The following is a 22640-nucleotide window of genomic DNA, read 5'->3' on the forward strand; positions in this document are numbered from 1 at the left end:
TGTCCAGTTTTGGCGAGTTTGTGTGACTCAGGCCTCAGTTTCTTTTCTTGGCACTCGGTGTGGTTTTCTGCTGCTGTGGCCCATGTGCAACTCAAGTTTCGATATGTTGTGTTTAGAGATTCTTTTTGCATACTTTGCGTTATTGAGTGTTTTTTTGAGTGTTGTCTCCCTATCAGCTTAAAGCACTCTTGTCTTTTTCCACTGACCTCATATTTTCACCCAGAGAACTGCCACTCACTAAATATTTTCTCTTTCATGGCCATTTTGTGTAAACTCCAAAGATGGTTGTGTGGGAGAATCCCAGTAGATCGATAGTTTCTGAAATACTCATTTCAGCCTTTCTGGCACCAACAACCGTGTCTCGTTGAAAGTCACTTAAATCAACTTTCTTCCTCAATTTGAGGCTGTTTTAAATTCAGTAGTTTAAAATGTGTATCTGATAAAGTGGCCACTGAGTGTATAATGTTTATCTCCACAAAGATTGCACTAAATAATAATCAATAAACAGAACAGCAACGTGCCACATGGCAACTTCTGTTGAGAAACGCTTGAGCGCGTACCTGACTGATTGTTAGCTTTGATTGTGATTTAGGCATAACAATCTTTGATCATATTTATACACTTGAACTATTAATTATATATTACACGCTTAATGAGACAACATGGTTCTGATACAAAAGAAGCCCCCTTTAAGCATGCTGCCAGCATATGTGCTTTAAAAGGTGCCATTGCTTCTCTTTCATCACAGTGTATGTGTTTCTATTTGTTGTCTCTCCAGTGGACCAGCGGGTGGTGTTTTCAGACTCCAACTCTTACTACCAGTTCAGCTTTGAGGAGTGTGACTCTCCCTCCTGTGAATTTCGTTACAATGAGGGGGAGTGGCCAGAGGCTGTTAAGCTCCTCCTACAACTAGCTCCATATGTCCAATTCCGCTCAGGAGGTGGAGCCAATAGTCCGTAAGTGTCCAGTAAAATCTGATCATGTATGGATTTATAGAAATGCACACTATGTATTGGAAAGATTATGTTGTAAATCTGAATCACTTATAATTCATAAATAGTATTTTAAGTATTGGCCTCAAATATTTTCTTGCAGATAAAATTTTGAATAAAAGATACAAAAATTCATGAATAAATACACTGCTCAGGAATAACATTCATTATGATACATGTTAGTGGGTGGACTATATTGGGAAACAAGGGAACATTTTGTCCTCAATGTTGATCTCCTAGAAAAGCAGAAAAAATGGGAAAGCGTAAGGAATTGAGTGAGTTTGATGAGGTCCAAAATTGTCGTGACGATTCTGCAGTGGTCCAAGGAACGAACAGCGGTAAACCAGCGATATGGCCATGGCTGGCCAAGGGTCACAGATGCATGTGGGGAGCGAAGACTGAGTTGTGTGGTCCAATTCAACAGACGCATTACTGTAGGTCAAATTGCAAACAGATTTAGTGTTAGTTCTGATGGAAAGGTGGATGCCTGTCCTGATCCTGTCCTCAGTTTGAAAATGCCAACAATGGGCGTGTGAACATCAGAACCAGGCAACGAAAGAAAGTGGCCTGGTTTGATGAATCATGTGGATGGCCGGGTACGTGTGCGTCCTGGCAACAGGATGCACACGGAGGCAGTGTGAAGCTTCGGGCAATGTTCTGCTCGGTAACCATATGGCACGTGTCCGATCCATGGGGACCCCCACCTCACAACTTACAGGACTTAAAGGATCTGTTGCTAGAATCTTAGTGACAGATACCACAGCTCCACTGACCTGAAGTGGAAGCTTGTTGCACTAATAAAATATCGAAGCTGAAGCGACAGGTTTCCGGTTTATATTAGAGATTGAGGCCATTTGTCTATTTGATGTACTGTGCAAAGAGACATGTGACTGTGTTTGACTTGGCGGAAATGTTGCAATCCTTGCAAGTACATATCTGACCTTGCAACTCAAATACACACGCTGTCCAAGATTTTCCTCAAATCCCAACAAGGAACTTAATCTCTATTCACTGTTTCAAATCCCCAATCTGCTTATGTGAGAGACGCATCCAGTTGCTGGCGCACACACCTCCGCAGCCCTAGAAAAAAATCAGCCTTCGCCTTTGCACACAAGCTGATGCATGATGCGATCGCTCAAATATGCGAGATGAGCTCTGATGCATGCTTACGCATACAGAAACAAACATGCAGAGCGGTGTCATCCAGAGTTCCCTGCTTTGTTGCTCCGTGTGTGGGGTTCCTGTCGAGGCTGCTACCGAACTCGATGTGTCAGTCAGACAAAAGCAGGGACCAGTGTGTGTTTGTGCGAAGGAACAAGGGAACGTGCCTAGGAAATTCTGAGTAACAACATCAAAAGGTGCATTTAGAGACATTAGAGAGACAAAAAGACAGTCGGGGGGAATTGAATGTCATATTTGAATGTGACTATCATGTATTGCATTGTAGGTATGGTTATTTTCTATACATAATAATGCACGACATGTGCACTCAGACTCCTACCAGGTGCTGGAAGAGTTTATAAATTTGATTTGAGAAAGAAAAAGAAATTTATTGCATATTTAACATGCTGAATCACTCATTTATATTTAAAAGACTGTAAATATGTCTGTCCTAAGAATCAATATGGATGTAGTGCCATATTGGCTCAAATAGATTGTAGATTTTCTTTTGGAAACTGCATCTGAATAAAATGAAGCAATTTAGTTTTTATAGACCAGATAAAAATGAGATTTTCCATTCAGGATTCTCGCACTGCTACTTTGACTCTGTTGCTTTGTGTCTGTCTTTGCCTGTCGCATCATTTCTCTGCAGGCTATTTCTCTCTGTCTTTCTCTCTTTCTTACATCCTCTGGCCCTCTTAGAGAATATTTGTAGCCGAAAATAGCTGACGTTACTCTACTAGTTGCTTCAAAGTGAGCTGATGAATTGTTAAATATATGACTCAGTTGATATTGATTCTCTTTGTAACTGTAATAAAACATCACCTAACATAACATAATGCATATTTAAAAAAAGATGCTGCAGCAAAATTTAAATTGCAGTCTGGTGTGACTGCCTCCCATGAACCGTTGCGTCATGTGTTTTACCGTTTAATCTAACAAGAGAACAATTAAAACGATACTGGCTGCACAGCCTGAGCTGACCATTGAGTGATTGCTGCTTCAGTAAAGCAAAAGAAGGACACGTCTCTAATTAAATGGGCTTGCTCTGGTGCATCATGTGTAGAAGAGGTTTACTACTTTCATTCAATATCATTCAGTTAACGCCAGCACTGTCACTCTGTCTCCAAGGACCTCTGCGTCTCAGCAACATGACACGCTCTCAGGCACATTTTCATCACTGAGATTTGTCAGTTCATTGTTAGTTTTCGCTGTTATAAATTGACAGGAATGTCATGGTTTCAGGCAGATTGCAAGTTTAAACTTGCGACATGAGCGAATCCAATATTGTCATACAAGAATCTTTCTTTGATTAAGTCAGTGACGTTTTCATTTAATGAGCTTTTTTTGACAACAGCAATTAAAAAAAATTGAGATTGGCATCATTCTTTTTCCAAACGCTTTACCTCCCATTACATAAAGAGTAAATCTTGCTTATATAGAAATGTCTTGGGTACTCTAGATGTGAACATCAATATATCTCATGCACTGAATATCAACTGCATACAGCTGCCAAATCCCATGACACAGCGACATGCATATGAGCATCTTCCCAGTGTGACATAACTCAGTATAATAAGCTCTGCTACATTTACATTTAAGGATTTAAACTAAACATTACATTTTGAATATTATGGAGTGCAGTACAACTCAATCTACACTACAGTAGTTTAACAATTTACACAATATTGTGTCAACTGCTTAAAAAGTTAATAAGTTGAGATCACAAGCAACACTAAAAGTGACAAAAGGAGGAAATGTTTCAAAAATAACAATTTATTAGACACTGGATCCCTTTCTTATCCTGCATGACACTGTGTATTTCATATACTGTAACCCATAGTCCATATACACACTTTACTGTGTGATGTATGAGGTGGTTGTCAATAACAATTATTTTGCTGGTTTCCCTGTCTGTGGAAAAACGCTGTTCTCTGCACTGTGCAGGAGAGGCAGACTTGCCAGGAGCTAAAATATGCCACCGTTCGCCTGAGAGGGGAAAACGTACTTGCTTGCTTTGCATAGTCCTCTGGTACTACACTAGACGATCTATAGCCCTCTCTATTTTAAAAGGGAGGCGAGCAAAGCCAAAAAAGCCAGTCTAGCAGAATAGCGAAGGGTTTTAGCTAGAGAGGAGGTTATTCCATAGAACACGTCCTCCTTATGATTCACACTCAGTCTGTCGCAGTCCGTTGAAAAGCCTTTATTTTGTTGTTAGACTAGAAAAATTCAGATCATGGCTACATGCGTGTGCGCAGTGTCTACGTTATGTAGTTGTATTATTCTGACCGAAGATCTCTGTGTCAAAGATTGCTCTTTGTGCCGTGCACTCTGATACAATTTGAACAAGGAGGTGACCCATCATCATAATCTCGTATCAATTTCTGCTTTGTGTTGTTTAATGACCGGTGACACACCTCCTACTGCACCTCTTTTTCAGCTCTGGTGCATTCAGGCTCATGGTGAGTCACCAAATTACCAAATGAACAACAGCAAACAAAATTAAGGACACTGTTTGGAATAAATTTAGCATTTATCATGGCTCAGAATAGACTTTGTTTTGTAATGGGCTTCTAGATTTTATGGGTAATAAAAATGTAAAGTATGAAACAAACAAAAATGAATAATTTGCTCCTATTGTTCCACTGAGTTTGTTAACAGAAACCAGTAATTCTGACCAATTAAGCTATAAGGAAAGGTTTTCTCTCCTTCCAGGCATCTGATGTCTTGCCTGCCTCTGTCTCTCTCTGTCTATGCCAAAGCTGAAGTGTCAGGCTGAAGGCTATGCGTTATCACCATCTCTCCTGCTTCTGCATCCACCGTTCTCTTATCAGATTACAGTGTAGACACACACACAAGCACAAATGCACACACACAAAGTCACACAGGGCTTCATCTTCTTTCCTCTACAACTATTACAAGTGCCTACGGCACCTGTTGATAAAATCCAAATTGTATGCAAATTGGGGCGTGTGTGTACGTGCGTGAGTGTGTGTTTGTGTGCTGGAGGCAGGGAGAATATATGTGTGTGTCATGTGGGGGTGAGGCAGTATGTGGGAGACCAATTCAAACAGTGGTTTTGTAAGAGAACATATTAGATGAGAGGCCCTCGGGTGCAGTGTGTCGCCACTGAAGGCAAACTCAGTGCAATCTTGTATTATTACTGAGTTATACTGCAGAGTTTACCCCCAAACAACCGCCTGTTTACCCAAAACACACGCACACACACACACACACACACACAAATGAAGTTAAACCTAAATATATTCACAGAGCACTTTTAGAAAAAACTCAACAAGAGCTGCACATCTATATAAATTGTGAGCCGATGTACTCACTGCCAGTACCTACACACACACAAACTAGGCCACTTTAACTTCAACAGAAGGGTGTGTCTCCGAGCTGTTTTGCATAAACCACATGAAAAAGAGAAAGGGCCGATGAGAAGTTCCTAATACAAAACCATGCAGGCCCTGAGGAACTATAAACACAGGATGATAACTCAGATGGGTCGGTACAACTTTAGGGAATACGATTTTCCCCGTGAATTCACCTTAGCAGTCATGTTTTCATTTAATTTTCATTAAAAATGTTTAGCATTCATAATCAGCTTTATAGAACAATTATGTCAAAACTTCTATTTAATTGTAATTGGCAACTTTGAATACAGGTAAAACAAAGTCACGAAAAAGTCTTGTGCACTTTCACGATATTTTACAATGAGATTTCTCATCGGTTGTTGTTTGAGAACTTGTTGTGCCACCTTAATGAAGTCACTGTAAAATTATAATAAGGTTCCACCACAAAAAAAGTCAGCTTATTTAATTTATTAAATAGGAAAGTGGTGATGTACCAACATCGCTGCTATTCAGACGAATAGAACCAATTTGGATCTGGCTGTAGTTCTTTCTTATTAAACCAGGGGGCAGTGTAGTGAGGACTTTAAAAAGAAACTTTTGTCATTGTGGGGTTTTTTATTTAAATTTTACGAACCAGTTAGTTACCAGTAAAGGTGTTTCTCTCTCTCCAAGGTCAGAGGAAGACTCTGAAGGTAACAGGGACATCTGCAGTGAGATTCTTCAGATGAAAGCTCTTGAGAGACTCACTTCTACGGTCAGTGTGGCAGGGTCAATACAGCATCATCATCTAATGAGATAAACATTAGATGAAAACTGGAGTGTGTTATAGTTCACCAGATGTGTTTGTGTATGTTTTTGTGGTCTAACATCTTCAGTCTTCTTTCTTATAGGTGCAAAGTGAGTTGGCGGCTGCTCTTGCGCGAAAGACACGTAAAGCTTGTAAGTACATTTAGTTGATGCGTATGTGTGTGTGTTTTCAATGTTTCCACAGTGAGAAGACAGAATGAAAAGGACAATGTCATGTTGTAAGAAGAAACGTGTTAATGTGCTGCTGTTTGATTGGTTACAGTGTCAGAGCAGGACTCTGAGACAGCAGAGACGAGCCACCAGGAGCCTCGAACGCCCAGCGAGGAGAGCAGTCCGGTAACACACGCAGTAAAAACCGTCTCTAACCCCCCTTTTTTTCTTTTAACCATAGTCTTGTCCTTCAATTAATTTTTCAAAGTTAATTTCATTTACAAAAGAAATCTGCTGCTTCGACAGTTTGCACTTGCCTGAAGTAGGCCTACAGCCGAATCAGTTTGTGTTCTTGTTGCATTACTGTTAAGAAGCTATTTCAGTGTCTAAATAGGGCACAATAAACACATTCTAGTAGCTCCTTGATGCAGCAATACAAAGTCTGATCCACAGACAGACTTTGTAGATCCCCTCCAAATGAAGAGATAAAAATGATAATTGTTTTGCTTAATCTATCTTTGTCTCTTAAAGGTTGCAGGTTGAATTTATGTAGGGGGTACACATGGGGTTGAATGTAGAAAACAGGGTCAGAGCAAAGTGCAGAGGGAGATCTGTTTGGTCCCAACTATGTAGAGCCAGAACTTTCTCTCTATGAATTATTAATTCGGTGGATACACCGGAGAAATGAGGAAAGAGCAAGAAAACAGGAGGAAGAACAGCTTTTAAACACAATTGCACACATATAGTAATGTGTACGGATGGGTGACAGATTAAAGGAAAATCCATATAGCGTCGTAGTGAGGTGCTGGGTCATCATGCAACACTAGAATAGCTTCAGTGCTTTTTAGCATCGGTGAAACACCATTCTTCTGAAGGTTATTCCCTAGTTGGTATTTTGATGATGGTGGTTTAGAGCACTGTCTAAGGCTAGGATTATACGTGCTTGAAGACATGCACATGGATCACAAAGAAGTAGTTGTTGTCAAGTCTGCCTGGAGCATGCAAGTGTAGTTTGTGGACAGTACAGTTTGATACAACTAGTTTGTGTGGTCACAACGTGTGAAAGTGCATCGTAAGCTGTTCACCCTCTAATAATGAAATTTGTGTCTCTCAAATGCTAAAAATACATTAGCCTGACACCTTGGTCCTAAGCCTCTCCTAGGTGGGATGATCTGGGGTGACTGCAAAGGCCATAGCATATTAGGCTTGTAATATTGGTAGTCAGATAATCATTTAGTGACCACTCAAGCCCCATGCATATTGAGACCTCCTGGAGGAGACTACTGCAGTCAAGACAGAAATAGTTCATCATAGGAAAAAGGCACTGTGCATTGAGCCATCCCTCCTAGATGTACATAAACCATTTCATACACAGAGCCAACGGATCACTTTACATTTTACTTCCACTCTTTGGTTTTTGGCTCATCACACTTCAGCTTGTTGTGATGCCTTGTGATGTGTTAGATGTCTCTATTATTTTCAGTGTAAATGATGATCAATTTGAAAAAAATGTGGAGGTCTAAAGCAGATAAAGTATTCTTTAGAGAGTAAAACATATATGTTTAAACATATTTATATTTTGCTTCTGACTGCAGCAATTCTATTATAACCTGTTCAGTTCACTGGATGTTGTTGGTATGTGTTTGTGTTGTGCTGTTGCTCAGTTGTTGCTCCTCTGTGGATTTTTATATTTCACATATACTGAAAAGCTAATTGACAGTGACACGTTCCTTTTACTCTCTTGATCCCTCCTTTTAAATATCAATCCACAAAGTCTAACTGCACAGTGTTATTTTGTTTGAATATGTCATGTTATCTGGATTTTGGCAGCTTGGAAGTGAGTTCTGGCTAACATAGTAAGCTATTTATGAGACAAGCTCAAATTTTCATATTTGTTTTGTTGGCCGAGGAAAAAGAGAAAATATCCAAATGAGCCCAAACACATTGTGAATCCAGCCGCTTCGAAGTAGAGCTGTTCTTAACGAGGAATCGTCTTCTCCACTCTCATTCCTCATTCTGCCTCTCACTGACTACAAACGCATTAAACTAGTTTTGCTTTAATTACCAGCAACAAATGAAGTGCATAATTTAAACGAATTAGAGTCATTTGCAAATGAATATAGGCACTAATGTACATTTACAAGTAAATGATGTAGGACTCCTCACTATGTTGGTACAGTCGTGAATGCTGTGGAAACTGCTATGCAACCCAGGTGGATACAGTGAATAGTGAATCTGATCCAGACATTACATTGATCCTGCAGGAGCTGTTTAGGAGCTGCTGCAGACTGTAGTGGTAACATAGGTGTTGCATGTTAATAAACAAGTACAACTGCAAAACGTATAGGATAACAATGTGAATTTCAACTTTCATTTCCTTTGGCGTACAGTTTTTTTTTAACCTATGCAGATATTTTGTTAAACTCAAAAGGCTCTAAAATATAGTGCTTTCTAATTTAGCTTAAACACTTGAAGATCATAGAAAAATTAAAGCAAATCAAAGAAACAGGCGGACAATTCAAGTACACACATTTGTCAGCGTTTTATCTTGGTGTGTCGTTGACAGGAAGCTGAAAGCAGGTTTGCAGGAAGTAGTAAGGGACATGGCACAGGGGTTGTGATATAATGTCTATGTGTACGTGGCTATTCTGCCAGATAAGTGGTGCCATTGGGGGAAGGGGGGGTGTTTTCCTAGTAAACAAAAATGAGCGATGTTCTGCAGGGGTGTGTGTTACCCTCTATTGGAACATGGCACCGTGGGATAGTTGAGCCCACAGGAAAGGATACCCACCCACCCCCAGCCAAATGAACCCCCCCCCTCCCCGTCCCCTTTCTATCTCTCTTCCAAGGAAAATAAACAGACCAGGCTACCAGCCACCGGTGATAACCATCATACTAGCACACAGTAATGTTTTCTATTGTCAGGTATATCTAGGGACAAAAGCACTGGTTTCTCCAGAATCCTTGAGCTATTTCAGGGAAATATGTTCCTGTTTCATTTTCCTTTTTTAAGGTCACGATGTTATACATTCCTTTTTATCCACTTTCTTATTTCATCTGCCTCAGCTAGACTACCAGGACAGTAGCAGATTTCTGTACTGACTATAGAGGGGAGGAGACAGACACCACACTTGCACCCTAGCACACTATTCTCACACAGACACCCACTCCCGCCCACTTATACTACTAATCACACACTCTCATTCCTTCTCCACCAGATCCTCTGACACAGAGCAGTCAGACTGAGACAAAGAGAAGTTCAGTAGATAAAAAGGAATTAGTGACTGTAATAGATAGAAAAGAATAAAGAGACAAGTAATAATAACAGGGAGAACAAGATTAGATAGAGAGAGCTAGGATTACCACATTTTCTTATCCTACTCACATGGATATATAGGGGCAACAGAAAACTTCTCCTTGTGTGTTTCTGGATTATGACCAAACTTTGTTGACCTCCATTCCTCAAACATACTCTGAGTGTTTCTACAATGTCTTGGGACTGCGGGCTGAGATATGTCTTCATGCCTCCTGCGTTGCAGCTGGGAGGTGTGTGTGCTTTGCGGGACAGCAGCAGCAGCGGCGGCGGAGGGATGGGCACCGTGTGCGGCCGCGAGGAGCTAACCAGCCGGCTGGGGCTGGAGGCCGTGCAGCGGCTGGCCAAAGACGGCTGTCGGCTGCTGCAGAACCACAACTACCGTCTACCCGACAGGAACCAGGCGGTGAGTAGAGAGTGCTATAGTTTGATATTATAGTACATCTTATAGTATCGGCAGGACTGCTGACGTTGTCTTGTGAACTCTTACCATGTAATCTGCAGACAGAGTTGTGGCTGCACGCTTAATGTGAGTGGAGAGTAATGGACGTCATGCGGTTAATGTTGTCATTACTGTCATCATTTTTAAGCAGGGACACACACACCTCAGGTCAGAGTTACTCATGGATTCAGGCCAGGGATCATGCGAGTAAATCCTCCTCAGCACCATCATTATTGGTGGTTCTGTCCAGCTAAGGGATAGGCACGCATGCATGCATGTATTTTCCAGCACGCCTGGCCTGTTTAGACCTTTTCTCAGTACATGAGGGCACAATTCTGCACTGACATGCACACGCCAACTAAAGTTATCACTGAAGACGCCCAGAGCTCGGGTTCATTCAGATCACTTTACTTTAAACATACACCAGTTCTGTAGCTCATCTAATGTGGGTGTTAATAATGGCTTAGCGCATCGTGATCTCATACTCTTTTTACACGCTGTCAAGTACTGTGTGTGTGCGTGTAGATGTGTGTGTGTGTCAGTTTGCTGGCTAGAGCTTATAATCATTCGTGGGCGCTTGCATGTGTATGTTCATGTGCTGCTTGCCCTGTGGCAGGCTGAGTCAGAGTGGGCTGATAATGAGCGGGGTGTTAGTGAAGCGTTGTACTGTATGATCCTGCTCTACAGTACACCTGAGGGCCGGAAACGAAGGAAATGCAGTCACATTTCACCCTGCATCACCGTGGTTGTGTGTCTGTGTGAGTCTGACTGAAGCCCAGCCTTAGGGATTTTCTAAAGTGTGCATAAATCTAGTTTCATTTCTTGAAAATGTACACAATAAAAATATACTGTATTTTATCATCTTATATATTAGAGGAGGGATGCAAGAGAGAGATCAACTAGACTCCAATCTAATCATTATGCTCTAAACATTTAGGTATCAATATCATTATATCTGTATTTAGACTCTTGAAGGATTTATCTCATGTAACATAAATCTGAGCAAGTATAGCTTTAAGTTAATGTAGTTTATTGATCCTGCAGTCGTGCCCATTTTTTACTTTGTCAGAGTAAACAGAACACTGTTTGGTTATTCCAGGATGTCAAACAGAAATTCAAAGCAGCCTGGCTGTGTGTAGATTTCTTTACATAAATGACGCATCAGCACTGAAAGCATTTTTTCTCTATAAAGTATAATTTACATTTAAGGTGCCTTATCGACAAAATCTTGTTGAAAAGAAAAAGTGCACTTGTTCATATACCAGAACACAAGTAGTGTAAGGTGCATTACTGGCCACATTTCTTATTTGATTTATCCATGCCTTTAATATTATAGCATAAAAGTGTGGTGTGACATCCCCAGGTGTTGCTGTATAGCACTACAGTGTAAGCAGTTTAAACTGCATGTGACCAATACGTGTGTCAGTTTTGAGCCAAACAACATCATAAATTATTAAAAACATCTTTTGAAACAAAGATGCTTTGCAGCCCTGATTAAACTCAGTTGACCTTTTATTCGTAGGTGTTATTGTTTCAGCTCATCGTTCAGCTCAGGCTGCAGAATTTAGCAGAAACCAAAGCTAGACGACCAGCTCGATACACAACAGAAACCATTCTCCTTTTACTGGGTTGTCATGGTGATTTTCTTTTTTTTTTGGGACAGATAAGCTCTGACAAACCAGTGTGGGCTGTTTCCATAGTGATTTAACTCATGTGTCATTGCATTGCTTTGGGTTTTTCCATTTCTCAATAGTCATTTCTGACTTGCATTTTTGTTACTCTTCCACATTTAATCAGCATTAGAAGTTTCGAGAGGTCCACCTACACAAAGGGTTCTTCAGTGTTACACCATGCACTACACACTGGGCAGGTTTTGGGATTAATGCTTTATGTGTGTCCCACTATGTGTGGTTGCACATACTATCTGTGTGCTGCTGACTTAAAAGCATTGTGTGTTATACTCTTATCCATTATTTCCAGGAATCAGGCACAGAGCTATCATAACAAAGATATGGCTTTGTCAGTGTTGACACACACACATACATTAGCAGGAACAGGAAAGGAACAGAGAGTGCTTCCTTTAGGCTTTGCATGGGCATCCACCTTTCCTGACAACGTTACGTCATGCTGTGTGTCTGTGTGTGACTAACTGATAGAAACAGTGAGGGTAAAAGAGACTTTCAAATCCTGTACAAAGCTGAATATATATATAATAAATATATCCTTCGTTTTTCACACTCAAATTGAACTCTTTGACCCTGTGACGAGTGCAGCGTGTCCCCAGGTTTCTGAGCTTTCTTTTTTCTGTTTCGACTTCTCAAACCTTTCGAGCATGAAGTCTGCACAATTTGGAGACAGACAGGGGGCGAGGGAGCGGGGGGACAGGAAAAATTGGGTGAACGCAGGAGAGCTTGAGGAAGGAGCAACGAGAACAGGAAGAAACGGACCGATACACCTGTTAGCAGAGAACAAGTGACTGTCTAAAGAAATGTCAGAAGCTCTTTTTTTTATGCCTTTGAGACATTTCAGAAATGTCATACCCACAGTTTTTACCTACAGTTTTTTTAGTCTATACATTAGAGGTTGATATGTTGGTGTTATTGGGAGACAGTAAAGTAAGGAGGCATTGAAACAGGTCCATTATTTATTTGGAAAGCTCTCTCTTTGTCATTGATGTGTAACTGCCTGAAATCCCCTGTTTTTCCTTTCATATCAGATGTTTTGCTAAAACGCATGGCAGCTTGAGTAAAATGTTTCTGTTTTTTGTCTTTTGTAAATGCTGCTTTCTCCCACACTCCTCTGTCTCCCTCACTTTACTTCCCAGGCTCTTGCCTTTCATCTATCATTTCTTTTTTGTTCTCACTGTCTTTTTCTATTGCACAACTTTCTGACCCCTCCTCTCCACAAGTGCCCTTTTGGATAGTTTTACTTTTTCATGCCTCTGCGTCTTTTCCATGGCTACATTAAACGCTTTTTCTCTCATTTTGCTGTTTGCACTTACGACGTAGAAGCGTATGTGAGATGTTGCGTGCATGTTACTAATTGTCATAGTGTTACTGCTGCAAGTTTTACTTTGCTGCATTTTCTGAAAGATTTTTGATCTTGCGTGTGTTTGTGTTGTCTCACTGCCTTCCTCCATTCTTGGCTCAGAGTTGTTTTTCTTGGCATCTGTGTAAAGAATGTAAGTGTTGTCGGAAAGATCAACAGCTTGCTACTGAATCAGGAAGGCAGAACATTTTCTTCTCCTTTGTTTTTACAGTAGTTGTAATTGGTTACATAATGGGTGTGTTTTTTTAAGTGTATTTCTAGAGCACTTTATTATATATCTGATGGTGTAGAGTGACAGGAAGCGTCAACAGAGATAGAGAAGGGAGACTCGTGATAAAGCCGATCCCAGTCTCTGTTCAGTGCCGTGTCCCCTTTAGACCCTTAGGCCACCAAACTTGTTATCTCGGCACCAGATCAGGGTCGCTGGGCGCGGTGTCTGTGCCAGGCCATAATGTGATTAATAATGGTTTGTCAGATGAGCTGTCACTGCTTTGCTAATATCCTGTTTGCATTTCTGTGTTGTTAACCCTTCCGTATGATTATTTTTAGCATGTTATAGAGTAAATTAAACATCATGTAATTAGGACTATGTCCTTTTATGAAAGTCCCTGTTCTCTACAGGTGGATGGTGTTTTTGTCTGCTTTTCAGGTCTGTGAATTCAGCTTAGTTTAGTGTTTGTGTTTATCTCGAAATTTAGATAAAGTTTAGCCCTAGGGGATTTCACAGTTGCATTCCTTGCTATTTTGGTATGAATGTTTTGGGCCTGACAAGAGTTAGGGGGTGGTGCTCAGGTTTCTTCTGTATAGAATAATTATATCAAAGTTATTACTTTGCTGTGTTTTGGAAGGTCTTAAGGTAACACTTAATGTTATATAAAGTAGAAGAACTAAGCAAAAAACAAACAAACCCCAGTGCAATGACATATTTATTTTCTTGTTGGCTTATCACAGTACGAGCTCTAAACATGGAAGTGTGATGGTTGAATAACTGTTCAGGTGATCAGCCTGATAGTCTACTATTCTAACAAGTTGGAGGGGGTGTAAAGGTACCATCAACCAGCAATTATCATTCCTTTAGAAAAGGAATTAGACACGCTACAGCACACTGGATGTGATGGCTGCTGCTGCACATCTGTGTCACACTCCCATAGAATATGAATCACTGAAACATGTCTGCACACACACACCACTTTGGGCATATTGTTTTGTCTGACACAAGTCAGATCCCACCTGCTGTCTCTTGGGATCAGACTGATCCTTTCATCGTACAATACCAGAGATGTGTGTGTGTTTGTGTGTGTGTGTGTGTGTGTTGCTCTCTGCAAACTTGTCTCAGTTTTTTTTCTAAATGTTATACAGGTATGTTTGTGATTCAAAAAAAAACTCAACAAAAAACAAATATATACCCATTTCAATTATTTATTTTTACCAGTGAAACCAATATAACATCTCAACATTCACAAATATACATTTCTGACATTCAAAAACAAAACAAAAACAAATCAGCGACCAATATAGCCACCTTTCTTTGCAAGGACACTCAAAAGCCTGCCATCCATGGATTCTGTCAGTGTTTTGATCTGTTCACCATCAACATTGCGTGCAGCAGCAACCACAGCCTCCCAGACACTGTTCAGAGAGGTGTACTGTTTTCCCTCCTTGTAAATCTCACATTTGATGATGGACCACAGGTTCTCAATGGGGTTCAGATCAGGTGAACAAGGTGGCCATGTCATTAGTTTTTCTTCTTTTATACCCTTTCTTGCCAGCCACGCTGTGGAGTACTTGGACGCGTGTGATGGAGCATTGTCCTGCATGAAAATCATGTTTTTCTTGAAGGATGCAGACTTCTTCCTGTACCACTGCTTGAAGAAGGTGTCTTCCAGAAACTGGCAGTAGGACTGGGAGTTGAGCTTGACTCCATCCTCAACCCGAAAAGGCCCCACAAGCTCATCTTTGATGATACCAGCCCAAACCAGTACTCCACCTCCACCTTGCTGGCGTCTGAGTCGGACTGGAGCTCTCTGCCCTTTACCAATCCAGCCACGGGCCCATCCATCTGGCCCATCAAGACTCACTCTCATTTCATCAGTCCATAAAACCTTAGAAAAATCAGTCTTGAGATATTTCTTGGCCCAGTCTTGACGTTTCAGCTTGTGTGTCTTGTTCAGTGGTGGTCGTCTTTCAGCCTTTCTTACCTTGGCCATGTCTCTGAGTATTGCACACCTTGTGCTTTTGGGCACTCCAGTGATGTTGCAGCTCTGAAATATGGCCAAACTGGTGGCAAGTGGCATCTTGGCAGCTGCACGCTTGACTTTTCTCAGTTCATGGGCAGTTATTTTGCGCCTTGGTTTTTCCACATGCTTCTTGTGACCCTGTTGACTATTTTGAATGAAACGCTTGATTGTTCGATGATCACGCTTCAGAAGCTTTGCAATTTTGAGACTGCTGCATCCCTCTGCAAGATATCTCACTATTTTTGACTTTTCTGAGCCTGTCAAGTCCTTCTTTTGACCCATTTTGCCAAAGGAAAGGACGTTGCCTAATAATTATGCACACCTGATATAGGGTGTTGATGTCATTAGACCACACCCCTTCTCATTACAGAGATGCACATCACCTAATATGCTTAATTGGTAGTAGGCTTTCGAGCCTATACAGCTTGGAGTAAGACAACATGCATGAAGAGGATGATGTGGACAAAATACTCATTTGCCTAATAATTCTGCACTCCCTGTATTTTCACTTTAGACACAGATCGTTGCAAAAGCAGTTACTATCTAGTGCGTTGTTCACACTTTTATGAAGCGTAGCACATTTTTTTAAGATCTAGTTAGTGTTGTTTTCAGAGGTTTGGTTTCTTTTTATCAGTCAGTGGAAATGTTACATCTAAATTGTTAATTTTATGGCCAGCTAAAGAGAAAAAACAGCCTTGCACTGACTCTCTGTGTCAGTTGTGACTGCTGCTCAGTCCTTCTGGCTGGGACAGAGACTGCAGCGAGCATCTGGAGGAGAGACGTCGCTTCTTTATCCATCTCTGCTCTCCTGCTCCTTTGATCTCTCTCTCTCTCCTCTGCTTTTCTCTCTTCTCCTCCGGCTCTTTCTTATTGTGCTCCTTCGTTCACCTGGAGCTCTGTTACTGTTACACTGCACCATCATAGCAGGAGCGTGTGTCTGTGTGTTTGTGTGCGTGTATCAGAGTCATGGATCAAGTTGCTGCACATTTATGGAGCCGGAGATCATTTAAAGCTGACATTCATAGATGTCCTCATTGTAATATAATTCTTGAAATCTTTCCAAAGGCAGAGGAAATGCAATCCTTCCCTTTGAAGCTGCCAACACAGGCAGTGTCTAAAAGTGTGGATTAAAACTGAGGTGTGAGTTTGCTTATGTGTTGGAAAAACACATAATAAGGGCAATATCTGAGAGGTTTACAAAAACTAGAATTGCATGCTAGCTGCTTTCTTTAATAGAATCACACAAACCACATTTTATATAATTACTGTTTTAAATGCATCCTTCGCTTTAATTTTATATTATTTATTGAACACCACGTAGAGACCACAGTTATAAGCTAAAGGAGGCAGTTGATTTGCTTAAATGTTTGGTAAAAGCAGATGGGAAATAAACAAAGTTGGCAAAAACCACAAAGAGTGTTCAAATCCACTACAGAGTACGTAAGAAAGTCACATGGGATGCGTCGTATTGTTCTGTACTGTTTGAAATCTTGCGTCTACTCCTTTAATCGCCTTCCAGTGGTTTTGTCCTTGCCTGACTATGTTATATTTTTCTCACATTTTCTCTTTTAGGAGGCGGTAGGAAGGGTTTGTCTAAAGGAGAGAGGTCGGGACGTATTGGTGTTGCGGAGAGTGACATCATCAGTGACATCGCCATCGGACAGGCCCTCACCAACATCGTCCGGGGGCGGGTCCAGAGAGGAGGATTGCGACAAGAGGTTGGTCCCTCCTCCTGCATAATGAGGGCCCTCCACACTAACAATGGCAATGAAAACATAATCATAGTCCTCCTGTCTCTTTTGGGTTTTTAGTTTTTTTTCTTTGGGATATCAAGTTGCAGACACACACTTTTGCATATGCAAGCAGAATATCAGTAGGGCTGTCAAAATTGTGTGGGCGTGTATGTGTTTGTCTAGGATAATGTATGCTTTGGCTTCTGGCAGAGTGCAGGAAGGAGAGAATGGCTTTTTGTTTTCAGCTGGAAGAGGAAAATAGATCACATAAGACTGGTTTACTTCCTTCCATATATCAGTGTGTTTTAGGATCTTATGCTGTACGTATAATTACACATCTGTGTTCCTTTCCAAGTGCAGTTCTTCGAAGTTGATTTCTTTGAATTGAATACACATAGCACAGCATACCACAGTCTTTGACCTAAGGCACAATGCAGGGAGTGTCAGTGACAGGCAGGTTAAGTGGGTGTATGTGTATGTGTGTGTAAGCAGTTTTCAGTGTTTTCCGTAGACGTTGGTTCTCTGTCAGAGTTACTGTAGGAGCTGTCAGAGAGAGGGTTTCAATCTCTGGAGCTCTCGGCTGACAGGAGCAGACAGCAGAGCAGTTTGCATCCAGAATGAGCGACCCTTACAGGGCTGAACTGGGAACAGTTTAGATATGAAGATGACCTCTGAGCTAGTCACGCTTGCAGAGGCAGAGGAGGATTTAGATGAAGATAGTGATGAAGACGATGACGATGAAGAGGAGGATAGCAGTCATGATGGTGATGGAAGCAAGTCAGAGATGTTTGCATTTAATGTTCCCCATTTTCGCTACATTGATGACGACGACGCGGAGGAGTATATGGACGAAGGCAGGGTGGCAGGGTGGAGGAACACAAGTGGTACTTGGTCCTCTTGCTATATTGAGGAAGATTACTGCAACTCTTCATCTTACAGGTATGTGGTGGTGTCCGGTACGCCGCTTAAGATTTTGGAGCATCTGCTAAGTGACCTACGATTGGATGACCAAAGAGGGGCACCAGAGAACAAGGAGAGCGGTGAGTTTGGAGACATGTAAACACACAAACACACATTTGATTGTCCTTGAAGCTGTAGTCAGAGGCATGTCTTTGTGAAGAACCATCTACATCATGGCATAAATGTGTAGAGTTTAATTGTAAGTCTTAGTATCTTGTGTTAAATGAGGCCCCACACCTCTTGCCAAGGACTTTGTTTCCCAGCTGCGCAAGTTACAACACAACCCAGCCCCGATCTCTCTGTCTCTTTTAATTTCCCCGAAGTTGGGTCAGACCTGTGAGGTATGAGCATTTCCCTGCTGTGTTTGAGCCTGTGTGTGGCTGCATGAGTCAGCCCTCAAACCATATCCAGGTGTGCGTGTATGTGCATTCATTCAGCCATGTCAGTGGCCACAAATATGAGGAGCATTCAGGAGGTTAAATGCTCTAATGGGTTTGTGAAATGATTGCCATGGGGTGCTTTAGGCAGTTGTGCCGCAAACGATTTCAGTGTTAACTGTCATGTCACATTTACACAAACCTTAAGTCTAGCTTATTACATTATGGATTGTTTTATAGTGCAGTAATCTTTTACTCAGGAAATATTAGCAATCCTTGATGTAATTAGTTAATCTTTTATCAGAATCAGAATCAGAATCAGAAACTTTATTGTCATTGTCATGAGAACAACGAAATTAAGAATGGTCCCCGATCATTGCATCATCCCTAGCAATATCAAAATATAAATAAAACAATAAAATTCAATAAATAAAATAGATAGAATACTTAAAATACTAATAAGATATAACAGTAAAACATTCACATACATTCCCACACACATGCTTCAGACCGTGCATAGATTAACACAAGAGTGGCGTGATGGACATTTTTTTGTAGTATTCAGATGTGTTATTGCAGTTGGATAACAGCTGTGTTTGAGTCTATTAGTCCTTGCTCTGATTGCCCTGTACCGTCTGCCTGAGGGCAACAGTTCGAACAGGGAGTGGCCAGGATGTGAGGTGTCTTTTATGATGTTTTGGGCCTTTTTAAAACAGTGGGCGTTGTGTAGAACTTCCAGTGTGGGGAGAGGGCAGCCAGTGATCTTTTGGGCGGTATTAATGATCCCTTGGAGTGCTTTCCTCTGAGCCCCTGTGCAGCTAGTGTACCAGATGCATATGCAGTAAGTTAGAACACTCTCAATGGTGGCTCTGTAGAAGGACACCAGCAGTCTCTGTGTGATGTTATTCCTCCTGAGAATTCTCAGGAAGTACAGTCTCTGTTGGGCCTTTTTCAGCAGCTCGGAGGTGTTCACACTCCAGGAAAGGTTCTCCTCTATATTGACTCCCAGGAAGCGGAAGCTTGCCACCCTTTCTACACAGTCCCCATTTATGAATAGTGGTTGGATCTCTGCCTTTTTCCTTCTGAAGTCTATTATGAGTTCTTTGGTTTTTGAAGTGTTGAGGAGGAGGTTATTGGCCTTACACCATGACGTCAGCTGCTCCACCTCGTCTCTGTACGTAGACTCGTCTCCCTTGGAAATGAGCCCCACCACTGTGGTGTCATCTGCAAATTTCACAAAGATGTTGCTGTGGTGGCGAGGAGTGCAGTCGTGTGTGTAGAGAGAGTAGAGCAGTGGACTGAGCACACAGCCCTGGGGTGAGCCAGTGCTGAGACTCAGGGCTGAGGATGTGTGATCATATTTGAATTTAGAAAGCACTAAAATCGTGGTGAAAAATTGGCATTCTTAAATATCAATGGGTCTTGACTTCTTTCCTTCTAATTACATTTCAGAGCCATCACAGATCCCAGGTCCACTATAATAATGCTTTAATCACAGAGGGAGGTCTGGGTCCCGGCATTCATTTTATAAAACCCTGCACTTGTCTGTTAGCATCTATTCTAGACAAGGCTCCTTTATGCATCAGCCCCCTCAGCACCACCAGTTCCCAACAGTCCACAGGGAGCCATCTCACTGAATTGCAGGAAGCAAACGAAGAAAGACGGAGAGATAAATGTGGGAGAGAGAGAAGGAGAGCAAGAGAGGACTGAGATGGTCTTTGTGGAGGAGCTCTGTCTGATATTTATTTAGTGAAAATGAGAAAACACTTGCTTTTTTTATGACAGCACAGGGAAGGGAGGAAGTGGGAATGCAAAATTTATCTTCATCTTCTCCCCATCTGTGTGTGTGTCTATGTCTACCTTTGCATTATGGTTGGTGTTTCCTGAATAAGCACATATGTGTATGTGTGTGTATGCGTGTGTGTGTGAGTGAATGCATCAGTATGCCGTTTTAGGTGGCTTAACGGTGCAGCATGTTGAACAGGCTCAAACACGCTTCCGCAGCGATTACCCCAAACACCCCTCACCGTGCACCGTGCACGCACAAAGAGAACACAGACGCAACAAAAACACAGCAGCAGATTAGTGCGATTAGTTCAGCACACACACAGTTTCTCTCTCTTCTTGTTTCCACCCCTTTCTCTCTCACAAGAGATAAAATGCCCAAGGTCAGAACTCAGTGAGTTATTCATCAGGGTGTTATGTGTGTGTCTGAGCGCATGTGTTTGACTTTGTGTGTGCCAGCGGGTAAACGCAGAGGGCATATGTTGAAGATGAAAATGGATATTTATCATCACAGAGAGCTGGGAGAGGGTGAATGTAGGAGGAGAGAAGTAGCAGGGGGAAATGTAATCGCTAAGAAGGAGAAAATGAAAAATGGGGGTGTGTGGAGTGGAGGAGGGGGTAGATGGGGATACTTTAGGATGGAGAGACAGAGGGTGGGAAACAGGAAAAGAACTGATAAATGGTCAAGAAAGGGCTCCACTTCCTCAGATTGAATAGGAAGTGTGAGGAAAGTGAGTGAACGGGGTTCTGAAAAAGTGATAAGTACTGTCAGACCTGCTTAAAATATTTCTCAAGAGTTGTGTTTTTATTTTTAAAGCAAAGGCCGTTGATAAAATATTAATGCTTCAGCCTATGCTCGGTCTTCTATAATTGATTTCTTTGCTCTCTGCCTGACAGAGTCATATGTGGGTCACACATTTTCCCAGGGAAAGAGTTGACACCACACACACACACACACACACACACACACACACACACACACACACACACACACACACACACACACACACACACACACACACACAGAGAGCAACTTCTTCACAGCACCAACAATGGCTCATTACCCATCTGCCACGAGGGCTGTTTATATTTGGTTCTTACCCATTGATCACCTGCTGAGTCTCACACACACTCTTGGCTTCTATCTTGCACATTAGCTCGCTCCACTCTGATAAATTTGAGTAGGTTTTTTTTTGTTTTTGAAGTTGTTTGGAAAATGAGCCAAGAGGAAGAAAAGCCTGACTTGCTCATTGTCATAGGTTTGTTTAAATTTTCCCCCGGGGACCCAAAAAACCTGGTGAGACATCAAAAATTCTCTTGACAAAGAAAAATAGCTCAATATTTAGTAAAAAGCAGCTTTGGGTAAAATTATAAAGAAAGTATAATCTGCTTCGTCAGGACTGTGTGGGAGTGATTGGTGACATAAGAAAGTAACTTTAAACTCCAGAATATTTAAATTAATGTCAATCCAAGTTTAATTATGCAGCAAATGGTTGTCTCAAGGCAGTTTATACTGTAAGATAAAGACACTGCAGTATTCTCGAGAAAACTCTAAGCAGTCAAACAGCTGGCTATGATCGAGCACTTTGTGTAGGTGGGAAAGAAAAACTTCCTTTTAAGAGGAAGAAACCTCTGGCAGAACCAGGCTCAGGAAGGGGGAGATCTCCATGTAAAGGGAAAGAGAAGAGTGTGAATGTTTGGAGTTGTAGTTTGCTATGTATCCATCTGTATCATTATCATTATTATTATTATTATTATTATTATTATTATTAATAAATGTGTACTATTAAAAATGCTTTGCTGGGAACTGTGAAAATGGGTTATAATTATCTTTGGATTCCTCACTATAAAGAGACACTGTTCATGTAACATGTGATTATTGCTGCTTTAAGTCTAGTCGAAGGGCAAGTAAAAGAAGAAAATAGGGCATTGAGCTCAAGCTTGAAGATTTATCGTTTGACCTCTCTTTTGTATCTTAAAAAGCTGTAATTGATTTTTAAAGTGAAACTAACTTCTGCTGCTCATCTGGGGAAATCAGAAGTTAATTGAAAGATAGAAGAATATAAGATACTTTGTTTTGGCTTTCCACATCTTAATCCCACAGATAAGGAGAAAACATATCTTGGATTTTAGATTTTTAACAATGTTTTTTTCTGTTTTTCAGAAATGCTGCTGGATGATTTCCTGTTAACGTATCTGGTGTTCATGTCCACTCATGACCTCTGTCAGGCCCTGCTGGGACAATATCCTTACAAGGAAAACCATGCATTGATTCA

The 22640-nt window shown here is 41.3% G+C and overlaps 1 protein-coding gene across 2 annotated transcripts in view; it reads left to right on the forward strand.

Moving 5' to 3' along the window:
- Positions 1-22640, forward strand: part of rapgef5a (Rap guanine nucleotide exchange factor (GEF) 5a) — a 46156-nt gene that overhangs the window by 15965 nt on the left and 7551 nt on the right. The window contains exons 5-12 of one of the 2 annotated variants that reach the window (XM_085345888.1): positions 779-956; positions 6185-6266; positions 6403-6451; positions 6582-6667; positions 10009-10188; positions 17082-17227; positions 18182-18282; positions 22529-22607. In XM_085345888.1, the coding sequence (XP_085202014.1) occupies positions 779-956; positions 6185-6266; positions 6403-6451; positions 6582-6667; positions 10009-10188; positions 17082-17227; positions 18182-18282; positions 22529-22607 (901 nt within the window). The remainder of the gene's footprint in view (positions 1-778; positions 957-6184; positions 6267-6402; positions 6452-6581; positions 6668-10008; positions 10189-17081; positions 17228-18181; positions 18283-22528; positions 22608-22640) is intronic. The other variant, XM_085345887.1, reaches the window with a different exon arrangement.

Source organism: Diplotaxodon limnothrissa, linkage group LG22 (assembly GCF_057381915.1).
Source record: "Diplotaxodon limnothrissa isolate DT_005_m linkage group LG22, D_limnothrissa_male_GT1.1, whole genome shotgun sequence".
Taxonomy (NCBI): domain Eukaryota; kingdom Metazoa; phylum Chordata; class Actinopteri; order Cichliformes; family Cichlidae; genus Diplotaxodon; species Diplotaxodon limnothrissa.